The sequence below is a fragment of the Opisthocomus hoazin genome, chromosome 3 (assembly GCF_030867145.1).
Source record: "Opisthocomus hoazin isolate bOpiHoa1 chromosome 3, bOpiHoa1.hap1, whole genome shotgun sequence".
NCBI classification, from domain to species: domain Eukaryota; kingdom Metazoa; phylum Chordata; class Aves; order Opisthocomiformes; family Opisthocomidae; genus Opisthocomus; species Opisthocomus hoazin.
The window spans coordinates 99141148-99164140 of NC_134416.1; the positions used below are offsets into that span (position 1 = coordinate 99141148).

General features: G+C 35.6%; 1 protein-coding gene across 8 annotated transcripts in view; it reads right to left on the minus strand.

The window, feature by feature from the left end:
• Window positions 1–22993, minus strand: part of CDH18 (cadherin 18) — a 596824-nt gene that overhangs the window by 50824 nt on the left and 523007 nt on the right. For all 8 annotated transcript variants that reach the window (XM_075417131.1, XM_009938547.2, XM_075417126.1 and 5 more), the window contains 3 exons: window positions 21692–21859; window positions 7302–7489; window positions 62–315 (listed from right to left, as the gene is read on the minus strand). In XM_075417131.1, coding sequence (XP_075273246.1) covers window positions 62–315; window positions 7302–7489; window positions 21692–21859 — 610 coding nt within the window. The remainder of the gene's footprint in view (window positions 1–61; window positions 316–7301; window positions 7490–21691; window positions 21860–22993) is intronic.

Below are 22993 nucleotides of genomic sequence, written 5' to 3' on the forward strand. Positions count from 1 at the left end.
CAGATCTCATTAATCCTTTAGCAAGTCGAATTCAATCCAGTATAATTTGGACTTACTGTACCTTACTAAACTGTTGGCAGTGTCAGGATCTTCTGCTGTTACTGTGCCAACAGCAGTCCCAATCTTTGCATTTTCATAAACTTCCATGACATAGGAAGGCATACTGAAGAGCGGAGGTTCATCCACGTCACCAACAATGATCTTCAACATTGTTACATCTTTGAATGGTCCCAAGTGTGAAAAGCGGAAATCAAGGTGAGTATTTGCTCCTTCTATATTAAGTGTATATGATTTCTTTTTTTCATAGTTGAGGGGCTGTTGGCAAAAAAAAAAAAATTATCAATACCATTCTGCACTTCAGTTTAGCTTGCTAGCAAGCTAACTACATATTTTCCATTTAACTTAAACCACATTTCTTCATGTTACTGGAAAGGGACACCATTCTGTGGTGTTCTGGCAGCCACTGCCATACCTTGTAAGTAGAAGAATATACATGAAGCAGGATGGATTCGGGTTTTCTCTACAACAGAATTGTGGGCAAGGTACCAGTTTTGGAAAAACTCAGGGTTTAGGATGAGCATCAGATTCCTCTTCCATGGTAATGTAAATTTACTGAATTTTATTGCCTTTGGTTTGTATTGGTCAGTGCTAAATACTGAAAAGGGTAGAAACTGATGTATCCCAAATTAAATTAGTTGCATATCTTTAATTAGCACATTTAATAGACAGTGATAGTGATACTAAAATTCTTTTGGGCATCTCTTCTCTTAAATCCTCAACAGCAAAAAAGTAACTCCTTGCAGGAAAACACTGTTATCATAAAAGACAGGAACTTAAATGTGTAAGAATAGCCTAAATGTGCTTGTGTGCTTTTTTGATCAGAAAGGTTGCATCTCTATATTCTGTACCATTTTCTTTTCAATTCTTCACCAGCAACAATGAGAGAGACAACTCGTCAGCCTGTCTCATCACGTACTTCTGCGCTGCACATGGATTATTCAGTTATAAACGGGAAGAAATATTGCAGCTGGGGATATGCCTTCTACAGGGACTAATATTCCCCAGCTGTACCATCCACCAGAAGGGCCACTGTCACTTGAACATTGCCCTGTTATTTAAACCAGTAGATTCCTACTAGGGATCCTACTACTCTACTAGGAAGGAAGAAGCTAGGGATCCGATTTGTATATCACGCAGCATAAATACTTTCTCTCTTAGGACTCCCATTTCTAGCTAGCTATTTAGACATGTGAAAATTTCATCTCCCTAGTTCAGCTGGTTTTCAGATTATTGTGAACTACTTTTACTGACTTCATATATTTATTTTAACCCTACATTACCTTGCTATTACACTGTCTTATGCAAGATATAAGTTAAGCATAACACTATCAACTCTCAGCTCTTCCAGTGTAAGATAGTTATGTAGCAGAGGGGATTAAAAGGGTACTTAACTTAAAAGAACTCAAGTAATGAAGTTCCATTAGCAGATGTAGAATTAAGCAGTGTTTTTACTGCAAGCTGTGTTTACAAGACCACAACTATTTTGGGTTGGTTTCTTCAGTCTCACTAAAGTAACTGACTACTTTTCATAGACAGCCCACTGAGAATTTCATGTGAGAAGTTATTTTTTCTATATATGGTGTGCTAGTTGGCTTTAAAAAACTAAAGCCATTTGAAAATGGATTTAAAAAATGGCTTTAAAAATACCAATTCAGTTTAGATGTGTTAAACATCTTAAGAAACTGATCTCAAAACTCATAATCTATGGCAATAAGTACTATTTGCTGAGCTGCAAACCCCCTATTTATCCCAGTTTATGGTCTGAGTAACTACCTTTTTCTTGATTTTGCAGCGATAAATAAATGTATAAGTGAAAACAGTCAGTCTTTTCTGAACTCTCCTGCAATCTTGGCATGTGCCTACTTTTCAGGTAGAGTCTGAGCCAGTCCCTCAGTCCAGAATTGTGCTATACTGACTGTAGGGACTGACTGCAATGATGATGACAAAGCAAATGGGAGAAAAACCTAACACAACTACCACATAATGAGGCACTAGGACTGAAGCTGTTTAAACATAGAAGTATTGAGGAGAACCCCTGTTGTAATTTTTTTAAACTTTTATCTTTATCTGCTTGCACTCACATAAAGTTAGGCAAGTTTCTGGGAAACAAGTAAACTCAAGAGGATATAAAGCATGTGGAGTGGTCATTTATCTGTTTCATGAAAATATGCCAGACCATGCGGTCACAGAACAGATTTCAAAGTTTCAGATTGCAATTTTTGAAATGTGTTTCTATATAGAGCAAGATCAGTCTTTCTTAACAATAGACAGCTCATTATTTACTGAGTTACAAATTTCTGGCTTCAGTCAATTTATAGAGGAGAATAGGTAGATTAATATTTATTATTACACTGAGCAAAGCAGGTAGTTTGTACAGAGGTATATACTACCATTAAGTTTCCAACAGTGTCAGAACATAGGCATGACACTAAAAGAAGTTGCATGCACATGGATTTTTTTTTTTTACAATAGAAATTATTATGATATTGTGGCATGGCAGATCACTGGTCCACTATGATCAGTATTGTTCTGTGCAGACCTGACAGCCTGCCTGAGCAGAACTCAGTATAAGTATTCTAGCCTTTGATGAAGGCTAAACTGATATTTCCTATCACCCCAAAGAGTGGAATAGTACTTAAGGCAAGAAATATGAGACATTCAATGTATGATTTGTCAATGTCAGCTTGTATTTTGTAGATAAATTCTACAGTAAATTTGACTCATGATGTATAAGAAAAATAGTTGGTCAGGATTTATATACACTGCATATTCCTTTGATTTCTCCTCTGTGTATTGAAGGACAACTAATTCATTCTCTTAATTGCAATATTATGAGACTTTTTTGTCTTTTGCTTTGTCTCTCTCCTTTTGCTGGATGTATAAACAAAAATTTTAAAGGCATGGAAATTTACCATAGCCTGATAAATCCATTACTATAAAAAAAAGAGCTAAGTATACTACTCAAATGAAATCAATTCATAAAGAAATATGTTTATGAATTCTAAGTCAGATGTTCATTAATTTATGCTGTATTTCTGTTATGAGCAGGGAAATATTAAATAGTAATTTGCATTGTTCTGCAGCATATATATTCTAAAATTAAAAAACTTTGCAATACAATTGCAAATTGTAACTATGATGCCTTTTTCAAAAATTAAATGAAGTTTATACAACAATGATTGGATTAGTTTGTATAGGAAGATAAATTTCCCCTAGAAAAAAAGGAATAATACAAAGTCTAAAGTCTTGTTTTCTTTCTTTTGTGTAGTTATTCAATCTGACAATACCAACATTTCGTTTTGTCTAGAAATACAAGAATAATCCATTCAGATAACCAAAAATAGCTGACTTTTCAACCATAGTCAAAGCAGTTTTTTACTTTCATTTTCTTTCTTCTTCTTTCCATAACGTCTTTGAGTTAAAGAATCAGATACTGGGACATAAAGGAGCTTACTCTCCTGCACTGTGATTCAAAGAGGCAAAAAAAACCCTATATTTTCAACGCTGAGCTATTTTAGACAGCAAAGAGACATACTGTATCAAGGATTAAAATTACCAGAGGTCACAAAATTTTTTTTTATTTTCCTTGTTGTCCTCTGAGAAGTAAGAAAAGTAACAAGCAAAACATGCCCTGTGATACTCCACATCTTTAAAAAACTCACAAGTCTAATTGTTGCATCGTTTTTACTTTTGATAAAACAGTAAAACAATGAAATCTGGTTGTGATTTGAATCTACAGAACAGTATTTTGTTAGGCTTCTGCTTAAACTCTGTGTATGTATTAAAAGCAAATTTTATCTTACATTTGAAGACCAAATTGGGCCCCCATTTATAGCCTGTCTAATGTTGTGCTAACAAATTTGCTTATAGACTCATCCATTATTTCAAGTAGTCTGAGCTGTTTACCAGTAGGAGGTTTTTATTCCCATCATTTTTTAATATAATTTATTAATCATAACATTCAGCTTAAAATACCTAAGCTATTCTAATTCATCAAGAGTTTGGGCATAAAAATGATAATGCAAAGTAATTTATATTTACAAAGGAATTATTTCAACTATCCTATCAGATTCACAATAGGACTCATTTAACTCCAAAGAGACAAACAGAAAGACGTGGCTCTGTCCTTTCTGACCCCTTGCTACCTCCAAGAGAAGCAAGTACTCAAATGACTTGTAAAGATGTTCACTTGTAATGTGTAAAACTTAAGTTTAAATTCTCCCTCATTTAACTCACAGACAGGCCTTGAGTATCAGTCACGTATCTCAGTCGTTAGTTGTAGCTACAAGGCAAGAGAGGCAGCACTGTCCTGTCTCTCTAGAACTCTAGATGATCATTTCCAGATTTACTTAAAGTTGCCCCAATACTGAAGGTCATTGACCCTTTCCTGGAAAGAAAACAAAACTTTTACATTTTAGATGGACCAAAGCAGAATCCTTGTTCATGTTTCTTATTTTCCCAAAGTCCAGTGCTTTTCCACGGCCATTATCCATATATTTTTGCTATGTATTCATCGGTTATTCTGATTTTCATGCAAAACTGAAAATACTAAATGTAGCTCAAGTGACCAGGCACAAGGCTAACGGGAAGATACTGCTGTTCATTGTAGTGCAGTTAGTGTTTCTAATATCAGACTCTCAAAAAGAACAGCAGAATTTCACGAGAAGTAAATAGCTACTTCCTGAATATTTCCAGTCTCCTTGCACAAAATGAGACACTGGCTGTCCAGACCATTTTTTTCTGCGAAGCTTGAATAATACTTGTGAACTTGAGGTCAGGAAAGTTCTAGTATACTTCTCTGAAAGTCACAACAAGGTGGGGGAATGTGCTGACCAGCCATTCTCTGAAGGATGCAAAGAGTAAAGGCTTTCACTGTGCTATTTTTTGGTTGCCTCTCGTCTCCCACTCAAACAAGCAATTGCATGAGGCAAAGAGGAAATTCTTTATGACAGTTTGCAGTCGATCCTGTGTATCAGGACCTTTAAGACTGAAGGATGGCTCTGCAGGGCTTGTATGTAGGGGAGATGAGCAAAGTACCAAACTTTCTGGGTCAGCCCAGAATAAGACTAGAATACATTCCTTCAAACACTCACAGACTTTGCATGCCTGTTGATCAGCCTAGCATGGAGGCACTGAGAAATTTAATTTTTGGATCAGCACCTCAAACAAGTGAAGTTTCAAAAGGTTTGAGGAGGACTTCAGGTTTCAGACACAAGAATATACTTCTGGCTTTTCTGATGTGCCTACCATATATTCTTCCAGAGAAGTATTAGAAAGAGGACAAATCATTCTATTCTACTGTTACAGAAGATACTGGCATCTGATATATGAAACAAAACTGATTCTGTTCTTAGTGGAGATTATCTGTTTTGGGTATTATATTAAATTAATTCCGTTTCAAACACAATCTAAATTAGAAGTACAACACACTGCATAAAATACCTATTAAACTGCATATAAGATCAGAGTAAAAAAAAAAAATGAGATTACCTCTTTGTACTGTACAAGGGGATGTTATAACTTCACCAATTTATGTAGCTTTAAGTGCTGAATTTCTGCTCAACTGAATTATAACATTGCCTAAGCAAAATGTACCCCTTCTTGTCTTGATGGGAAAATTACCCAAATCACTGTCATGTGTATGTGTAAGAACAGGCAACATATGCTTTTGTCACATTCTAAAACATAGTGAAAATTTCTCTGAAGCTATTTTGTCTGCCAAATGCAGTAGGAAATCTGATTTTACATGTTTTATGTATGGACTCATTCATTTTTTTGAAAATTCTTCCCTTCTGCTTCATGTTCTCAATATGCATAAATGCTACGTTTAATGAGCAATAGCGAACTTCTAAACAGAGAACAATGTTCACTTTGAAGAAGAAATAACAGATTATGGCATTCGCTACAACAAGACCACCAGGAAATAAGTGGTATAATAAATAATGAAGAGTTTACTTTTATGTGGTGGAAAGAGATAGGTATTACACAACCCTTATAAGACACTGAATAAAAGCTTTTTAAGGTATTTGGAGAGACAGGAACCCTTTTTAAATCATTATGAATTACAAAAATAACATTTCCTCCAGTTACAAAATCTTTTAAAGATGTTCAATAAAAATGTACATATATGCATATCTATTCAGATACAACCTCCACCCCCCCATTCTTTATAATAGTTTTATTTATTCTCTTCTCCCACATTTTCTCTTGTCTTCATTCCTCCTACTGTTAAGAAGGCCCAGAATACATATCACTAAATATGAATAGAAATTCATTTTGATTTTTAAGGCTGTATGGATAGAATTGATGCCTACTCAATAACAACAAATCCACATGAGAATTACTGATTGATGTCTGTTAGTCCAAGTGAAAACTGAAATCAAGAAATTATTTCCGTTTGTGGGAAAGTTTTTGTTAAAAAATGTTACTTAAACATAGTAACCCATCTCTCTAGGTTATTATTAGTGTAAATTTAAATCTAGCCATAGAATATTAGTATAAGTTGGCAGACACTTCAGGAAAGTTTCACTATGAACTCAGTTCAGAGGACTTAATATGGAGATGAAATTATCTATGGAAATAGACTTGCTTATGGAAGTTAGTTAAAAATGAAATTAAATGGAAAGAACACTTTATAATTAAGAGTTTAAATAGACTGGGATAAATATAGGAAATTCATATAAATCATAACTGTGTGATGGCTTGACTAGTTACATTACGAATCTTTATAAACAAGTCGGTATTTACATTACACAGTACACAATATTTGACCCTTTAGATACCAGCTGTCAAGAAAGTCAAATAATAACAGTCCATCAAAACTGAATTACACATTCATTGCCACAGATAAACTTTCTATGTCAAAAATTTATGCAGTCTAGGGACAGCAGTACAACTTTCAGCCAAACTTTACTTCTTCCAAAGAAACTTCTTGTCCAAAACATTGTTCGGAAAAATTAATCAAAAATTCAATAAGGTATAGTTTATTATAAATATTAGATATGACCATTCAAAAAGCACAGAAGTTTTAAATAACTGTTTATTTTCTTGAATTTCTTTTCTCCCTGCCTTTCCTGCAAAGATTTAAAGAGTCTCAGGAAGCAACGTGAAGCTTACACTGTTGAGGTTCATAGTTCAATAGGTTTACACAGTAAAATATTTTCATCACAGTATCTCCTTATTCAGCATTCACTATTATATTTTAATTGCATACACAGGGACTTTCAAAGTCTATTGCTTACCTTCTTCAGGGAAAGAATTCCTTCCCTTGTTTCTTTGTCAGTAGATATGGAGAACACCCCAGAGCCATCACCATTTATAATTGTGTACTTCATGTCTGCATTTGAACCAGTGTCTGCATCGTTTGCTTTGATTTTGCCAACTGCTGATCCAACTTGAGCTGATTCAGGAACATATAGCTGATAATGTTCTGAGGGGGGAAAAAAAAATCACAATAGCTTGGACATTTTCTAGCCAAACTGAATTAGAGAACTGCTATGTGCTTGATATGCTTCTGAGTAAAGAGAAGAGTATTTCGTATGAAAACTGACAAATAAACCTATGAACTTATTTAGATTCCTGAAAGAATTCAAAAGAGAATTGTATTTTATTTATGATGCCTTCATTCCCCTTTCAAAATCCAAAGCACCTAATGCAAGTTTTTGGTTTTCACAGTTATTTTTGTCCTTAAACACATGACACAGAAATTAACTCTGAAGCTTACTTCACACCATAACCAAAATATATTAATCTTCATCAACTTACCATCAAATGAGTAGCCAAATGAGTACTTTTGAACTGGAGAATCTTTGTAAGTTATATTCATTACTTGTTTTTCTGAAATCCAATCAGTTTTGCAACATTGAATCAACATTTTGCAACTTTCAATAAACACAGATTTTTTCCTACACAAAAATGTAAAAAATCTTAATATTTTACTATTACTGTTTTGTAGTGGTTTTATTGCCAAAAGGTACAGGAAAATGAATATAACGGGTACATGAAAGTATTACACAATTGTGCCCATAAAAAAACATCCATAATAACTATGTTATTATAAGCTGTTAAGTTAATCATTAGAAAATGAAATATTTTTCTGAAAAATTATTTTCTTAATGGTCTCTGTCCTGTTAGATTAAATCTCCTAACAGGTACAAAGTGGTCTGGGGGACAGGAAGGTGCTACTAAGAGAAAAAAGTCACAAACAGACACACTGTGATTACATAAAACTCAATTTCCATCTGAAACCAGTCCAGAAAGACAGCTCAAAGAAATTTTCTTCAATAATGCTAGTGTAACACAGCAGGGAGACTGAAATCTACCATCACTGAAAAGGAGAATGAATACACATTCAAGAGAAGGTGTGCACACAACAAAAAAACCCTCAAATGACCCCCCATCCAAATCCTTCCCCAACATCTTGCACAGTTCACATGACAGGCTAACCATCAACACAGAAAAGAGAGCAAAAAGGCCACTTCTGTTATTATATATCTTCTGAAGCTCTGCAGAGTTTCTTCTACATTCCTCTTAAGAATTCTGCGATAGTGAATTCACCAGTGCAACACTGAGGATGCAGGAGAGTGGATCAGAAGACACTACATATCAAAGCTAACATGTTGTCACAGTTTGATGAGTTTAAACTAGCTAATGTAACTGCAGACCTACCGTCGGTAAGCATGTAGAAAGAGAAAAGTGAAATTTAAACCTGCATTATGGCAGCAAGTGCAATTTGTTGGATGTGCTGAAGAAATTATGAATCTACAGAAGTTGGAATTGCAGCGGGAATGGATGTTATCACTACAATAAAATGAACTAACTTTAGACACTTGTTAGAAAATAGACAATTATGTTACAAATTTGTCTAATTCCTTGCACAATGATTCCTAAAACTATTTAGTCTTGATTTTTTTTTGTAATACTAGTAAACAAACCACAGTGTAAGGATAGACAAGTGCACTAGACATTTTTAGTCCAAAAAGAAACAGACATTTCCTAGGAAAACAAAAAATAAGTTACCATGCATTAGGGAAATCCCAAGGGAAACAAGAAATGTCCAGCAGAACACGAAAAAAAGTATAATTCATCATGTAAAAACGAAAATACCGAAACTGATGTAAGAGGAAAACTGTTTAGTGTTGGATTCAATTAAAAAGCCTAGCTAATTCTTTGATATGCATATAAAAGCTAACTTCACATATTTCCAAATAAATGCTCTGCCATGCAATCTTTTGCAATGTTTCGTGCTTATGGATGATGTCAACTGACACTTTCATATTGCTGGTGGCTTTATTTCATACATAGAATTGTAGTGATGGGATAAGATTCGTTTTGGAATTCACTTATTATTAAAATAAATGTGCAATGTGGTCTTTTGACACTTTTGCTCTGACTACTGCGTTCCAAAAAGGAAGAAGTTGAGGCCATAAAGACTATGTTCTGTAGAGGCTACAAAGAATTTGTTATATAATCAAACCACTTCAGGAACTGGAAGTGTTATAGCCCGTATGATAGGGTGAACTAATTAGAGACTCCCAAGTAGTCAAGCTAGTTCAAATATATCCACATGGCACTATACTCTGCTTTATAATCACACCCCAAGTGTTTGCCATCTGCTTCAGAAAATAATTTCACTGATACCAGCTTCAAACATTCTGAAATGTTAAAACTTCAAGGAAAACAAATATTTGAAGTCACTTATTAATTATCTCTCAGTATTTGTAGAACTGAAATGTTTCCAAAAAGTGAATAGAATGAAAGGAATACTGCTAAAAAACAAAAACTCCTAGATCATAAGGTCAAAAATGTCTTCGAATGAGTATTTAACCAGTGCTTCACAGAGACAGCCTGAAGATGTCTCATACAGATATGAGCCAAATAGATAATTACAAACAATACTATCTAAAAACAACAAACACATAAGACGATAAAATTCAGCAACATGAAGGTTAGGAAAAACATATTGTAGACATTTGTTTAGACTAGCAGTGGAAATAGCAAATGTTCTTACTAAACAGTAAATCTTTGTAAACTTTATTACTGGAAAGTAGAGGAACTGACTAAACGCGCAATTGAATATTTCCTTGGGCATTGAATACATTTTGATAGGACATTAAAAATAGCGTGGGATGGGTATACTGTGAATTTATGATTCTGTGTTGTAAGCTATGTTCAAATACATACACGAGATCTTCGTCTTTCAGTAAACTATATGGCTTATCTGTCAGTATAGTTCAGAAACAATTTACTGATCTGTAGAACAATTTACTTATCATTTCAATTAGCCTACAGGCAACCTATAACGCTGTGTTTTACTCTCCAAAAAGCAATTTCTCTGTCTGAGTCCCTCAAAAAAGAAGCATGGCAGTATTTAATGCAACCCAACAAGGACCTTATTCACTTTATTTTATTCATTAATCAAATTTGTTGATAATTTTGACTTATTTTTGTAGTTTATAATGTGTAGTCAATGGCCTTACTGGACTTGTCAATGTAAGATGAAAGACATGCTTGCACTTCGGCATCAAGAACCAAAGAGTTAACAAAGGGAGCAATTAACTTGCGCTTATCTTATCAGAACAAAGTCAGGCATGATAGCCCATCACTGTAAATCAAGTGATCTGTGGGGTGCGGCAGAGGCCGAGCAGCCAGCGGTTGCTTCAGATAAAGAACAAATGACCCCCCTGAGTGCATACCAAGATGCCTGCTCCAGAGGCGTGTCAAACTGCCCAGTCCTGCTTGTGACGACGTGACATTTCATGCCAAGAGCCAATCGACATTTAATAATTGACTTGGTCCCACCTTGCCAAAAGATTTTAAGACATATAAAAATTGGCACTTGAAAACTCTCTTTTGGAGGAGGAGCCAAGCAAGAATCTTACCTGACGGACGGGTTGACAAGCCTGAACGTCTCTTAACCCCCAAAGAAGGGATGACTTTTTGTTAAGAACTTCTGTAGACGGTGCATTTATCAACGTCAATTCCGAATCTGTGACACCTCTCGCTTGAATAAAATTACCTATTGTTTCAACTTTGCGAAACTGTTTCAGTGAAAGTCCTTGGAAGGGCTCTGACAGGCAAGTTAAATCTGATAAGTGGCTACATACTTAACCCTTTAGACATAAACCGTTGATCAAGTCTGGGACTAGGAGTAGATCCAGCCACACCTAAACTCCTCTCTGAGAGAGTTTCGAATGTAAGGGGGTCTGCTCTGAACCTCGTGACTCAACGGGAGGGCTCTCCTTTTGCAGCTTATCAGACTCCCTTACCCCTTTTAATGCAACATAATGTCCTCTTGAACAGTAGGAATTACCTTACTTAACAAAGGAAGGGAGGAGAGGCGTAATACGGAATTAACAGAGAAATAAGTAAATATTTGGCCTGCTTGTTATTGTTTATACAAGGTACAGTTTTAATAACATGAGGACAAATACTGCTTGGGGACGAACCAACAGATGCATTCATTCGTACAGTACAGCTTGTCCACTAATGCCTTTGTCTATCTACTAGCAAATTAATAAACACAGCAACTATTGGCCTGAACATAAAATACCATCATATCCTAAATGTACGTCAAAGTGCTACGTGAAGAAAGTTTGCTTGACCCTAGAACTAGCTGAATACTCAGTCACGAGCAAAGTTGTTAAGATAAGGAGAACAGACAGTGAGCCATGCTCAAAGTCTGATGATTATAAGCAGAAAATTCAACTGGCAGCCAATTAACAGTAGTTGTTCAGGAATCAAAAACAGTGCTGAATACTGTTTAATGTCTTAATTAATGACCTGAATGACAGGGATGCGTGTACTCTCAGCAAGTGAGTGGACAATATCAACTTGGGAAAAAGTGGTCAGTATGCTGGAAGGCAGGACTGCCGTTCAAAGGGAAATAGACAGGTTAAAGAAATGGGCTGACAGGAACCTCACAGCATTCAGTAGCAGCACCAAGGAAGGAATAATGCCATTCACCAGTACATGATGGGGCCAAACACCAGTAAAGCAGCTTTCCAGAAAAGGACCTTTCAAAACTTGACTAGACAAGCCCTTCAGCAACTTGATCTAACTGAACCCAACTTAAGCAGGGGTTTGGTCAGATGACCTTCTGGAGGTCCCACATGAATCTATGTTCTTGGCATTCATAAACTTATGACTCACATTTCACTGCCAGCAATCTTTCATAAAACTAAAGTGCAGTTCCAACTGTGGACTGTGGTCAATCTTGTTTGGTGGCTTTATACTACAAAGTTATTCTTCATTCACAGAGCTGCTTGTTTTCCTTACATGTAATAGATTATTCTGAATTTCTCTTCTGAGACTGCAGTTTTTTAGAAGTCCATTTCTCACAGTATTTCTTGGATATTTATTACATCTTTCTTCACTATGCTTATTTTTGATATAATAAAACAAATTTTAATCCATCATCATTATGAATACAGTAACTTCTACAATTCCAGAAGATCAGTCAATTTTATGTCTACCATCTTTGATCTGAACATTCTTTTTGATCATAATATGTTTTTCATACAGCTACACTAAGGAAGAAATTTTTAAGATGTGTATTTGGCTTATTCTTCTTCCCTGTCAAAAACCCAATATTTTTGAACTTTCTAAAACTGTTTGAAGTGTAAGTGAAGTTACTTCTTATTTGCAAATATGACACTAAACCAATCTTCAAAACTCAGACATTTTTCTTGCCTTGAAATCCTGGAGAACATAACGTTCTTGGGTCAACTTACCAAAAAACATTCTTAGATGCAATAGCAGAGGTGTAAGCCATCCAGCTGGCTTTAGACATTGCCAGTCAAGAAAAGTGGCCAGTACTTTATTTCTGTACTGATTCATGGATGGTGGCAAATGCTCTGTTGGGGTGGGTACAGCAATGGAAGCAGAGCAACCGGCAGCGCAGACGCAAAATCATCTGGGCTGCCCCATTGTGGCAAGATATTGCTGCCCAACTAGACAAGCTGGTTGTAAAAGTATGTCGTGTAGAGGCCCACGTACCCAAGAGTCGGGCCACTGAGTAACATCAAAACAAGCAGAAGGTGGATCAGGCTGCTAAGATTAAAGGGGCTTGAGTGGATCTGGCAAAGTAAGGCTGAACTGTTTATAGCTCAGTGACACCTTGGGTCATCAAGGAAGAGACGCAATATATGGGCTTGTGACCAAGGGTTGGCCTTGACCATGGACACTATTGACAAGTTATCCACAAATGTGAAATGTGCTGCAATTAATCAAGCCAAGCGGGTAAAGCCTCAGTGTTATGGACTATGAGGGCTGAAATATAAATGTGGAGAGGCCTGGAAGACTGATTGTATCACACTGCCATAAACCTGCCAGGGCAAGAGCCATGTGCTCGCAAGGGTGGAGGCAACCACCAGGTGGCTGGAAACACATTCTGTGCCCCACGCTACAGCCTGGAACACCATCCAGGGCCTTGAAAAACAAGTGCTGTGGAGACATGGCACCCCAGAAAGAGCCGAGTCGGATAATGGCACTCATTTCTGTAACAACCTCACAGACACCTGGGCCAAAGGGCATGGCACTGAGTGCATGTATCACACCCTCTCTCATGCACCAGCCTCCAGATAAATTGAACACAATGGACTGCTAAAAACTACCCTGAGCGTGCTGGGTGGTGGCACCTTCAAACATTGGGATACACCTTTAGCAAAGGCCACTTAGTTAACACCAGGGGATCTATCAATCACGCTGGCCCTGCCCAATCAAAACTCTTATGTACTGTAGAAGTGGATACAGTCCCTGTAGTGCACAGGAAAAATATGTTAGGGAAGGCAGTCTGGGTTAGTCCTGCCTCTGGCAAAGACAAACCTATCCGCAGAATTGCTTTTCCGCAATGACATGGGTGCACTTGATTTTTCCTTTGCTGGAAGACAACTTGTGCATCTCCATGCCCATGCTTTTTGCATCTCAGTGCAAAGAGGGAGTTATGTTTGTGGTCAAGATTATCATCAGTGATGAGTTTAATTTATGTTCTGTGCAACTTTGCCTTTACAGACAGTAACTAAGAGTACCTGAGAACTTTCTGACTAATTCTCAGAGATCAAAATTACTTTGACTTGTAAAAAATGTGAAGTTTATGCCACTCAGAAACAGAAAGAAAACTGCATTTCCCGGATTTTAATATTCAGTACTTTCCTGTAGGTATTGAATACCCAAATACACATTTTTCTATGCAAATGCCATGGGAAAAACAACATATACACTCCATAATCATCACTAATGAGCAACTTAATGGTCGGGTGCGATCTGTCGCAGTCTCTAGAGCTGTGCTGTGTTGAGCATATTCTATGCCATTTACAGCAGGACCACGGCTGTATCAGGCAGCTTGGGTCAGCACAGAGCAATAGCAACACCTGTAAAAGGGATACGCTCCATTTGGACTGTGTTTGTTTTTGTTCTTTGTTTGTTTGCTTTTCCCTAGCTTTAGCACAGCTAAGGTTGTGCTCCCATTGGGGTTTATCTTCATAAAGGACATGAAAATGAAGGCAGTTCTGAAGAACAACCCTTAAAAAGGAGTGGTCCTGCTCCCAATTCTCCACTCAGTAAACAAAAAAACCAAACAAAAACCTCCCCTTATTCAGAAATCTTACAGAAAAAAATATTTGTTTTTATATCCAGAGTATTTAGAAATGATTTTGATATGTATGATATATGTAATTAATAATCTGCCTTGTACATAGAAATCCTCATAGACAATACCCAATTAAGTGAAATAAAAAACACTGCTGACTCCAGCCTACTGTTAGGAGTAAAGCTGATACAAATAGCTGGCATTAAACTGAGTATACAGAACACATATTTTCTTCAAATATTTAGTCAGATTTTGACATGAATACATGTTTTCCCCTCCCAGCTTCCCTTTATATGTAATTGCATAAACAATTCTGTGATCAAGTTTTATTGTCATGAATTCTTATTAAAAGAGAGTTTTTAAATCAGATACTTAAATACTCTTCAAAAGTATTATATTTACTTGCTTTATTTTTTACAATAAAATTCTGATTATGGGGATCACACTTATCCTGTTCAAGAAACAGAATATCATTAGACTTCCTATGCAATTAAATACCGTTCAAAAACTTATGTCAGATTTCAATGATAAATTAAACAATTTGGTAGCTTTATTTTCAAATATTGTGCAAATATGAGAATATCAGTCTTTTTTAAAAAAAACAGAAAAAGACAATAAACAAATCATTTTACACAATATTTACCCAGTATGTGGAAACTCGTACTCAAAGATTCATATACTTTATTTCTTATATATTAACTCTCTTAGGTACTTAATGAACATCATCATCTCTTAAGTAATGTATTCCTCATCTCACAAGTCCATGTCTTTAAGTACAGCATAGATTAATTATTGATTCTAGCATGTTAAAAAGAGACAACGTAAGAGAAATTTTAGAAAATCACTCAGATCACTGAGGCTTGTTCCTTTTAACAGTCTATTTCCTCAGGACGTTATTGATGCCTGCTGCTTTTTGAACAGCCTATTGTCCTTGTGCAGCAGCCTTGCTAGGCAGGTGATTCAAAATATTTCTTCTGGAGAATCAAAAAAAGACCATATTTCTCTTATGTTTAAGGCTAACAACTGTTGTCTCTTGGCCTGACACATTCAAGTCACACATCTTCACCAGGTAATGCAAGCATATAATAGTATTTTTTCCCCTTTACATAGGCTTCTGGCTGTCAGTCAGAAGGAAATTCATGTTCTGAAAACTGAGATAAATGGAAGCTTGCTGGTTCATATTTACCGGTCCCACATTCAGTTTCTGATGTGACACTTTAGCCATTTCTAAACAAAGAACAATTAAGGTCAGAGGGCTTGGAGATTTAGTTGTGATGATTCTCTGTAAAGGCAGAAAATCAGTATACTGAACACCAACCCTACTCACAAAGGAAATGTCAGTCACTGGTCCTTCACTTTGGAACCTGAGCACACAATTTATAAAAACAATTGCTTGAAAAAATTATCTGCCTTTAAGAATGCAAGAGAATTAAAATACTCATTAGCATCAGAATTATGCTGTGTGACTGTTATGCAAATATGTATTATAACCAAATTCAATAAGCATTTCCTTTAACAAAGAATACAGCTTCCAAAATGCATATACCCCATGAAATGTATTGCCAGATTTTTATAGCAGCCTTAAACACAGTCCTGACAACATTATTCACAAAAGAAAATCTTACTGCTTCTCTTCGCTTACACAGATATCTAACATCTGATTTATGCAGATCCCATTACAATTTTAAGTCTATACTGAAATACTATTTACACCTGATCAGCACTAAGAGTTAGGATTTCTAGGTTACAAGTAATTATTTCTATGTCTTTTTTATATCAAAGTTCCCCTGTTATTTAAGATTTCCTAATAGTAATCTAAAATGTTCATGAATAATTTTTATGTCTCAGGTTAGCAGAGATTATTATGTTGGGCAAGAATTATTTTTCAGAAAACTCTCAGTATTAAGCAGAGGTGTTTTAAGAGCGCAGCAAAAGGAAATCTCTTTGAACAGTCCTTAAATTTTCTGAGAGTACATCCTTTAAATATCATTATGTTGACTCAATTTCACAATAGTACTAAAATAAGCTACATTTAATTTTTAAGTAATACCTATTTTGGACATAAAATAAATTACTACAGGCTGCTGTATTTCCTTATCACCTAGAAATATCTAATTTCTTGGCATTTCCCCTGGCATGTGCATATATGTCACCCATTTTATCTTTTAATGAGATATTAATAATTGCCTTACAGTAGATTGATCATGCACACCAGGCTCATCGTGTCTACTGTTTACACAAAGAGCTGTTTCTGAAGCCAGTTTTGTCTAACTACTAGGAAGGAAGCATTATCCTGCGTAAATTTGTAAGATGGAAAAAATAATCAAATAATATTAATATAATCTATATTTCTTTAGACATCCTGGAACACATATATGATGAAAATTGCTGGTAATACTTAAACCATAATTGTAGCAAAGCATATCCTAAATTGTGAACCACTTGCGGAAATGAACAGTGAATATGGTAACACAAAAAACTTGTCTGTGGAACACAGGAATGAGAAAAATGAGAATAAAATAAAATTTCCAGGATGGTAACCTCACTTTTGAAGAAAGAGAATAAAGTTATATGAAGGAATAATTCTTCTGAAGAACAGAAATATTAGGGTTCTGTGCAAATCTGCCTTTAAATAAAGTTTCTACATGTCTCTCTACTGTGATTTAAGGTCTTAATAAAAGACCTCAGCATCTTCTCAGCAGTGACTGATACTTGTGACTATTTGGTTGCAATACATTTTACTTTTAGTATATTATAGCTAGTAGCTATTGGGAATAGTCACCAAGGGTGTTAGTGTTGTAAAGTGAAACAAGAAAAAATGCATTCCAGCAATTAAAATGAAAAAAAAATCTTATTAAATAAGCAAAATTTAAATGTAGAACAATTTCTGGAATGAAATGCTTCCTAATACTCCCTGGACGCTGTATCATTGCTAGACTCATCATCATCACATAGATGACACAATGAACAGGAAACTAGATTACTAGGTATGAACAAATTCTGATTTACAAGGGTAAATTACAGTTGATCAGATGTCAGCAATCCTAAGCCAAACCAGTTACCAAGTCCTTTTCTTGTTTTGTTTTAAATCTGAGTTTCCTGAGGACACAAAACTTCTATTAATTTCATTTTAATGCAATAGTCTGCAGTAACTTTTAACCCCTGTCCTATTTCAGGCAAATCTAACGAAAAGGCAGACACCTCAAAGACTTTCTGACTCCACAAGCCTTTGAACAATTACTGGTTGAATACGGGAGAAAGACCTGTTAAAGGAAATTCAGAGAATGTTCTGCTTTACTTGTCTCATTTGGCAGCAGCCAGGTGGTCAGTCAGCAGGCAGGCAGCTCTGGACTAGCTACCATGGGAGGACAGGACACGGCTACAGTCCATGGGGGTGGAGAGTGAGAGGATGCCAGTGATTACGTATGGGGATCTGGAACATGCTATAAACAAGGTGTGCTGTATGAACTGGAGATGCAGAAAGGACCATATTGGAGTAGAAATTCTGAAAGAAAATGAACAGCAGATACCTTTGCACTTAAATACCTAATGAGTTATATTAACAAGGCTGGACAGTATACACCTTACTAGCACAGAACAGAGTTAATGCCTACTTCTGAGATGTGAACTTAATTTTTCAGAGCTAACTGGAGTATCTCCATACAATATTGATATTTAAAACTGTCTTTGTACTTTTCACACGGTGACATTGTAAAAAGTGAGGGCAAACTAATGACGCATATACATAATTTGACATTATATCTATGTACTGCCACAAAACAACCAAGCCTCAACAATCAAGCTTTATAAAAACATTTTAAGCTGTGACTTGTATTTAAATTCTGCTTCACCCTAAAGAACTGAGCTAGATGTATCAAAAACCAAAATCTACAAATGGGATATCAGGGAATTAATTTCCTTGCAAAATTGGACTTTAAACACAATAACTAAAGATCTACACACTGTCCAGAGGGTAATCGTTAACACTTGATATACAAAACATGTCAGTGGAAGCATCTGCCTAGTGTGATGAACTTGATGCAATCAGAATCTATTCATCCTAAACAAAGCAAAACATGCAGAATCTATTAATCCTAAACAAGACGAGAGAGAATTAATGAAAGTGTACGGAAAATTTGGATGTAACTCAAGGCTGATAACAGTGTCATCAGTAGATGGAACATTTTCTATCAGATTACTGAAATAAATTTATGACTATGAAATTAGAACCCTCAGCCATCAACTGAGAGGATCTATCAGTGGCAAAACTAAAAAGAACTGAGAGATGCTGATTATTTAAGGGCAAAAATCTTCCCATTCCGAGCATTGTCTGTCAGCTTTCATTAAATAGATAGTTCATTTATAACTGGACTCTCAAAAGAAAGCGAATCTGTGGTAATAAAGAAAAAGAAACCAGTATTGTACAAGATGTACTGAAGTAGTTGAGGTTTCAGGTTATTCTCCTCCTGAATTCATAACCCCGTGCCTACTTCTGAGACATACTACTGTGTTTTGGAAGCAGAATTTTTCAGCTGTGTTTCCCATTCCAGAGATCACTATTACCATGTATTTCAGAACTGCAACGATCAGACTGATAAAGTTAAGCAGTAATGGTTTGTGATTTTCCTTCTAGACTTTTTGGTATTTTGGACAACTATAGCTCTAGTGTTAGCAATTTCTTTGAAAGAAAATCAGCTATGTCTAGAGTGAGTACAGAAAAAAACACACTAAATTCATTGAGGCAAGTATGTTTGCAACCTCTATTTCTAAGTTTTAAATAGATTTTTATACTGTTTCTTTAAGGGGGTCAAATCCTGAATATCTTACTCCATATGCATCTAATGAACACTGATCTACCAAAGCCAAAATAAATATGTACGGTAAAGCATATTTCTAAAGAAAACAAAAAATAAAAGCATCAATCAGTTGTGCTTTCCAGCATGTTCTCAAGTAAAGTATTCACACAGTTAGAGTCAAATTCAAAATTCAGAAGTATGGTAATGGAGAAAAGGAAACTAACCAAAAAAGAGTCTGTGGTTTAGCTGAGGCTCAGCCTGTCCCACGGGTTATACACTTGATATATGCAGTTTTGGTTAGCACTTCCCTTGAATTCAATTCTGAATGTGACAAGCCTCAGCAATTCTCATTTAGGATTCCGTCTAATGAGGAAATTGAAAAGAAACTTAACTGAAAATCATGGCATAAAAAGAAAGGAGAAGAAAAATAAACAAAGAAATTATTTCTATTCGTGCAATACTCGTGCATTATTGTAATAGTTCATGATGCTAAGATGGCCTGTTTTGGATCATCTATACTTTCACTCTGTATTATTAACATATAGCTGCTCTTCTTTTGCAAAGAGTTTAAATTATACTTGCTGGAAAGTAGTCAAAAAGCAATGATACAGTCATAACTGTAGTACAGGAATCCCATGTAAGAAAAGACAAAGTAAATGTTTGTACTCTACAAGACTTGTTCTTAAAAATGATAATGTTAAAATACATTTTTTACTTTGCTTTGTTAAATAATTAGTTTTCATCAAAAGTAAAATGATGTTTTGTAATTTTCAATGTTATTTGTTTTAAACATTAGAATCCATAAAATGTATACAATATAACCTAAACATTTTAGATTTCTTCCATTTGTGAAAAAATATTAACAGAGATAAAGAAATATATGTGCCAATGTACAGTTCTGCCTGCCAGTCAGTTTCATATCCCAAACCTTCCATTCAAAATAAAAGAGGCCAATTCTTGAAACCTGATAGGTAGGGATCCATTTGTCTCTGACTTTGCAGGAAACTTAGGACATTTTTATACTTTAACTATTTTAGATGTTATATTTTTTCAAAGACATGCCTTACCTTTTGCCTTTCCAATTGTTAGGAAGTATTAAATAGAGTGATGGATGCAATGACAATTCTGTGGAACATAAAACCAAATATACTTTATTTAAGGCTGTGTTTCAAAGGCTTTATGTTTTTTATGTGTTTGTGAGGCGCAGAAAAAATAATCAGTTCTACAACACTTGTAATGAGCCTTCTTACTGCTTGACCAGATTTTACATAATGTGCATTGCCAGGGAGCTTTATTTTTCCCCAGAGCTTTGTGATCTCTATTAATGTTTATGAATCTTCTCATTCAAAAAGCTTAATGCATTTCCCAGTGGATGTACCTATAGCTACTAGTCCATTATGTTCTAAAAGGGCTCATGCAATGTCTGAGTCGAGATTACAATATTCTTATTGGCCTTCAGCCACTCTATGAAGGAAAGCAGGCTTAGCTATGCAATTACGTTCTAGAAGACTTGTAAATAAATTGTCGACTGAATTTGGATTTCCTACAAGACTCCAGATGCTGTTCACACAATGAGTTGGATAGAAATGAACTTCCTATTAGTGGTCATATTAAGATATTCTAAGTGTATTCCAGCATATACTTTTCATATATGCATATCAGAACATTCATTTTGACATCAACATTGACAATTCATTTAACTAAGATGCAGGCAGACTCCACCGCAGCTCAGCAATGAGAAACAGCTTAGGTTTTAACCATCTGTAATGTAAAAAGTGATCTTCAAAGGGTGTAGAGAAAGAAACAGAAGAAAAAAATTGATAGATGTGTATGGAAGCAGCCAAAGTCATGCGGGATTCAGTCTTTTGATGTGTTACCTTTTGTTGTTGACTACCATGGCGAACAACATAATTCACTTGTGGGATCAAAATCACACCATTATTGAAATATACATTTAAAAACGACTGAAGAACAACCCACATATGACAACAGTATTCCTTTGTCACCCATCTCAGTCTTATTCAGTGTTTAATTGAAATAAATCTTCACCGATTTCAGTATTCTAGCTATGTCACCTCTGCTTCATCTGAAAACAATGGAAAACTGAAAAATATTGGTGAATTCAAACACTTCCCGAGCTGCCTTCTCCCCATGAATTTGAATAGTAATTGGATTTCACTAATAGCTTCTTACTTCACTGAAAATTAACACGATTTTCAAACCAATTGTATGCTGAAATTGTACATACTCTGAGGAAACCTGGGTGGATTGTCGTTGACATCAGTGAGTGTGATGTTTACAGTTGTTGACCCTGACAGCCCTCCGACCTGCCCAGCCATATCTTTGGCTTGAATGACAACGGAATAATGCTCTCTGGCTTCCCTGTCCATGTTGTGCAAGGCAGTCCTGATGACACCTATGATGGAAAGAAAACAAAGAAACAAAAGAAAGATCAGGATTAGCAAGAGGAAAGACTGGCATAACCCTTCTTTTCAGGAAAGGTGGAGCATGGCAGATTTTCTGGAAATGCAAAGGTTTTCTATAGTCAAAATAAGCTGACTTTTGCAATTTGTGCTTTTATATATATGTATATATAAATATTTATATATAAAACAATGCCAGATGCTGCTAGACAATCAACTTGCTTGAGAATATGAAAAAAATTAAAATAATATATATCAAAAGACCTATTATATTCATAAATAATTATACCAATTTATATAACAGTCCTAGCCAAAAGGTAGATTGCCAAAACTCCAGTGCTTTCTCATATAACTGTGTAAATAGCTACTTAATAGAAGTATTAATGAATGGGAACTCTTACTCCACTAAGAAGACACAAATTCCTTTTTAAGAAAAGTTATTTTCAGAATTAAAATGTGACATACCTCATAAAATCACTCAAAAGCTAAACCTTCTCATTTGACAAATCTCAAAACACTGTACTTTCTTATTTGACACCTGTCAATCATATGTATTTATGTTCATAAGTGTGACTTACCTAATACTTGTCTGTAAAGTGAAAGATATGCTCTTGCTGTTTTTACTACAGTCCAGAGAAAAATAAAATGGACCGATTTTAAAATTCATTTTTATCCATCACAATCAGAATTCTTTTTAACATTTAGTCAATTACACATGCAGAAGCAAAGATTACAACAAAGGAGGAACGGTCAACCCTGTGAACTCAGTTTCAGTTATGGGACATTTTTCACTTATCATGATGCTTGAAAATTAGCCCCTGCTATTTTCTTTAATCGCAGGCTGACAGGTACCTCATGGAGTTTAATGAAGGGAAATGTAAGGTCCTGTATGAGGGAACCAGCACATGCTGTGGACAGAGTAGCTGGGAAGCAACTTTTCAGAAAAGGATCTAGGGGTCCTCAAACTCAACATGAGCAGCAATGTGCCCTTGCAGCAAAAAATGCCAGCAGCATCCCAGGCTGCATTATGAAATGCATTGCCAGCAGGTCAAGGGAGGGCATCCTTCTCCTCTGCTCACTACTGGTTAGGCCATATCTGGAGTGATGGGTCCAGTTCTGGACTCACC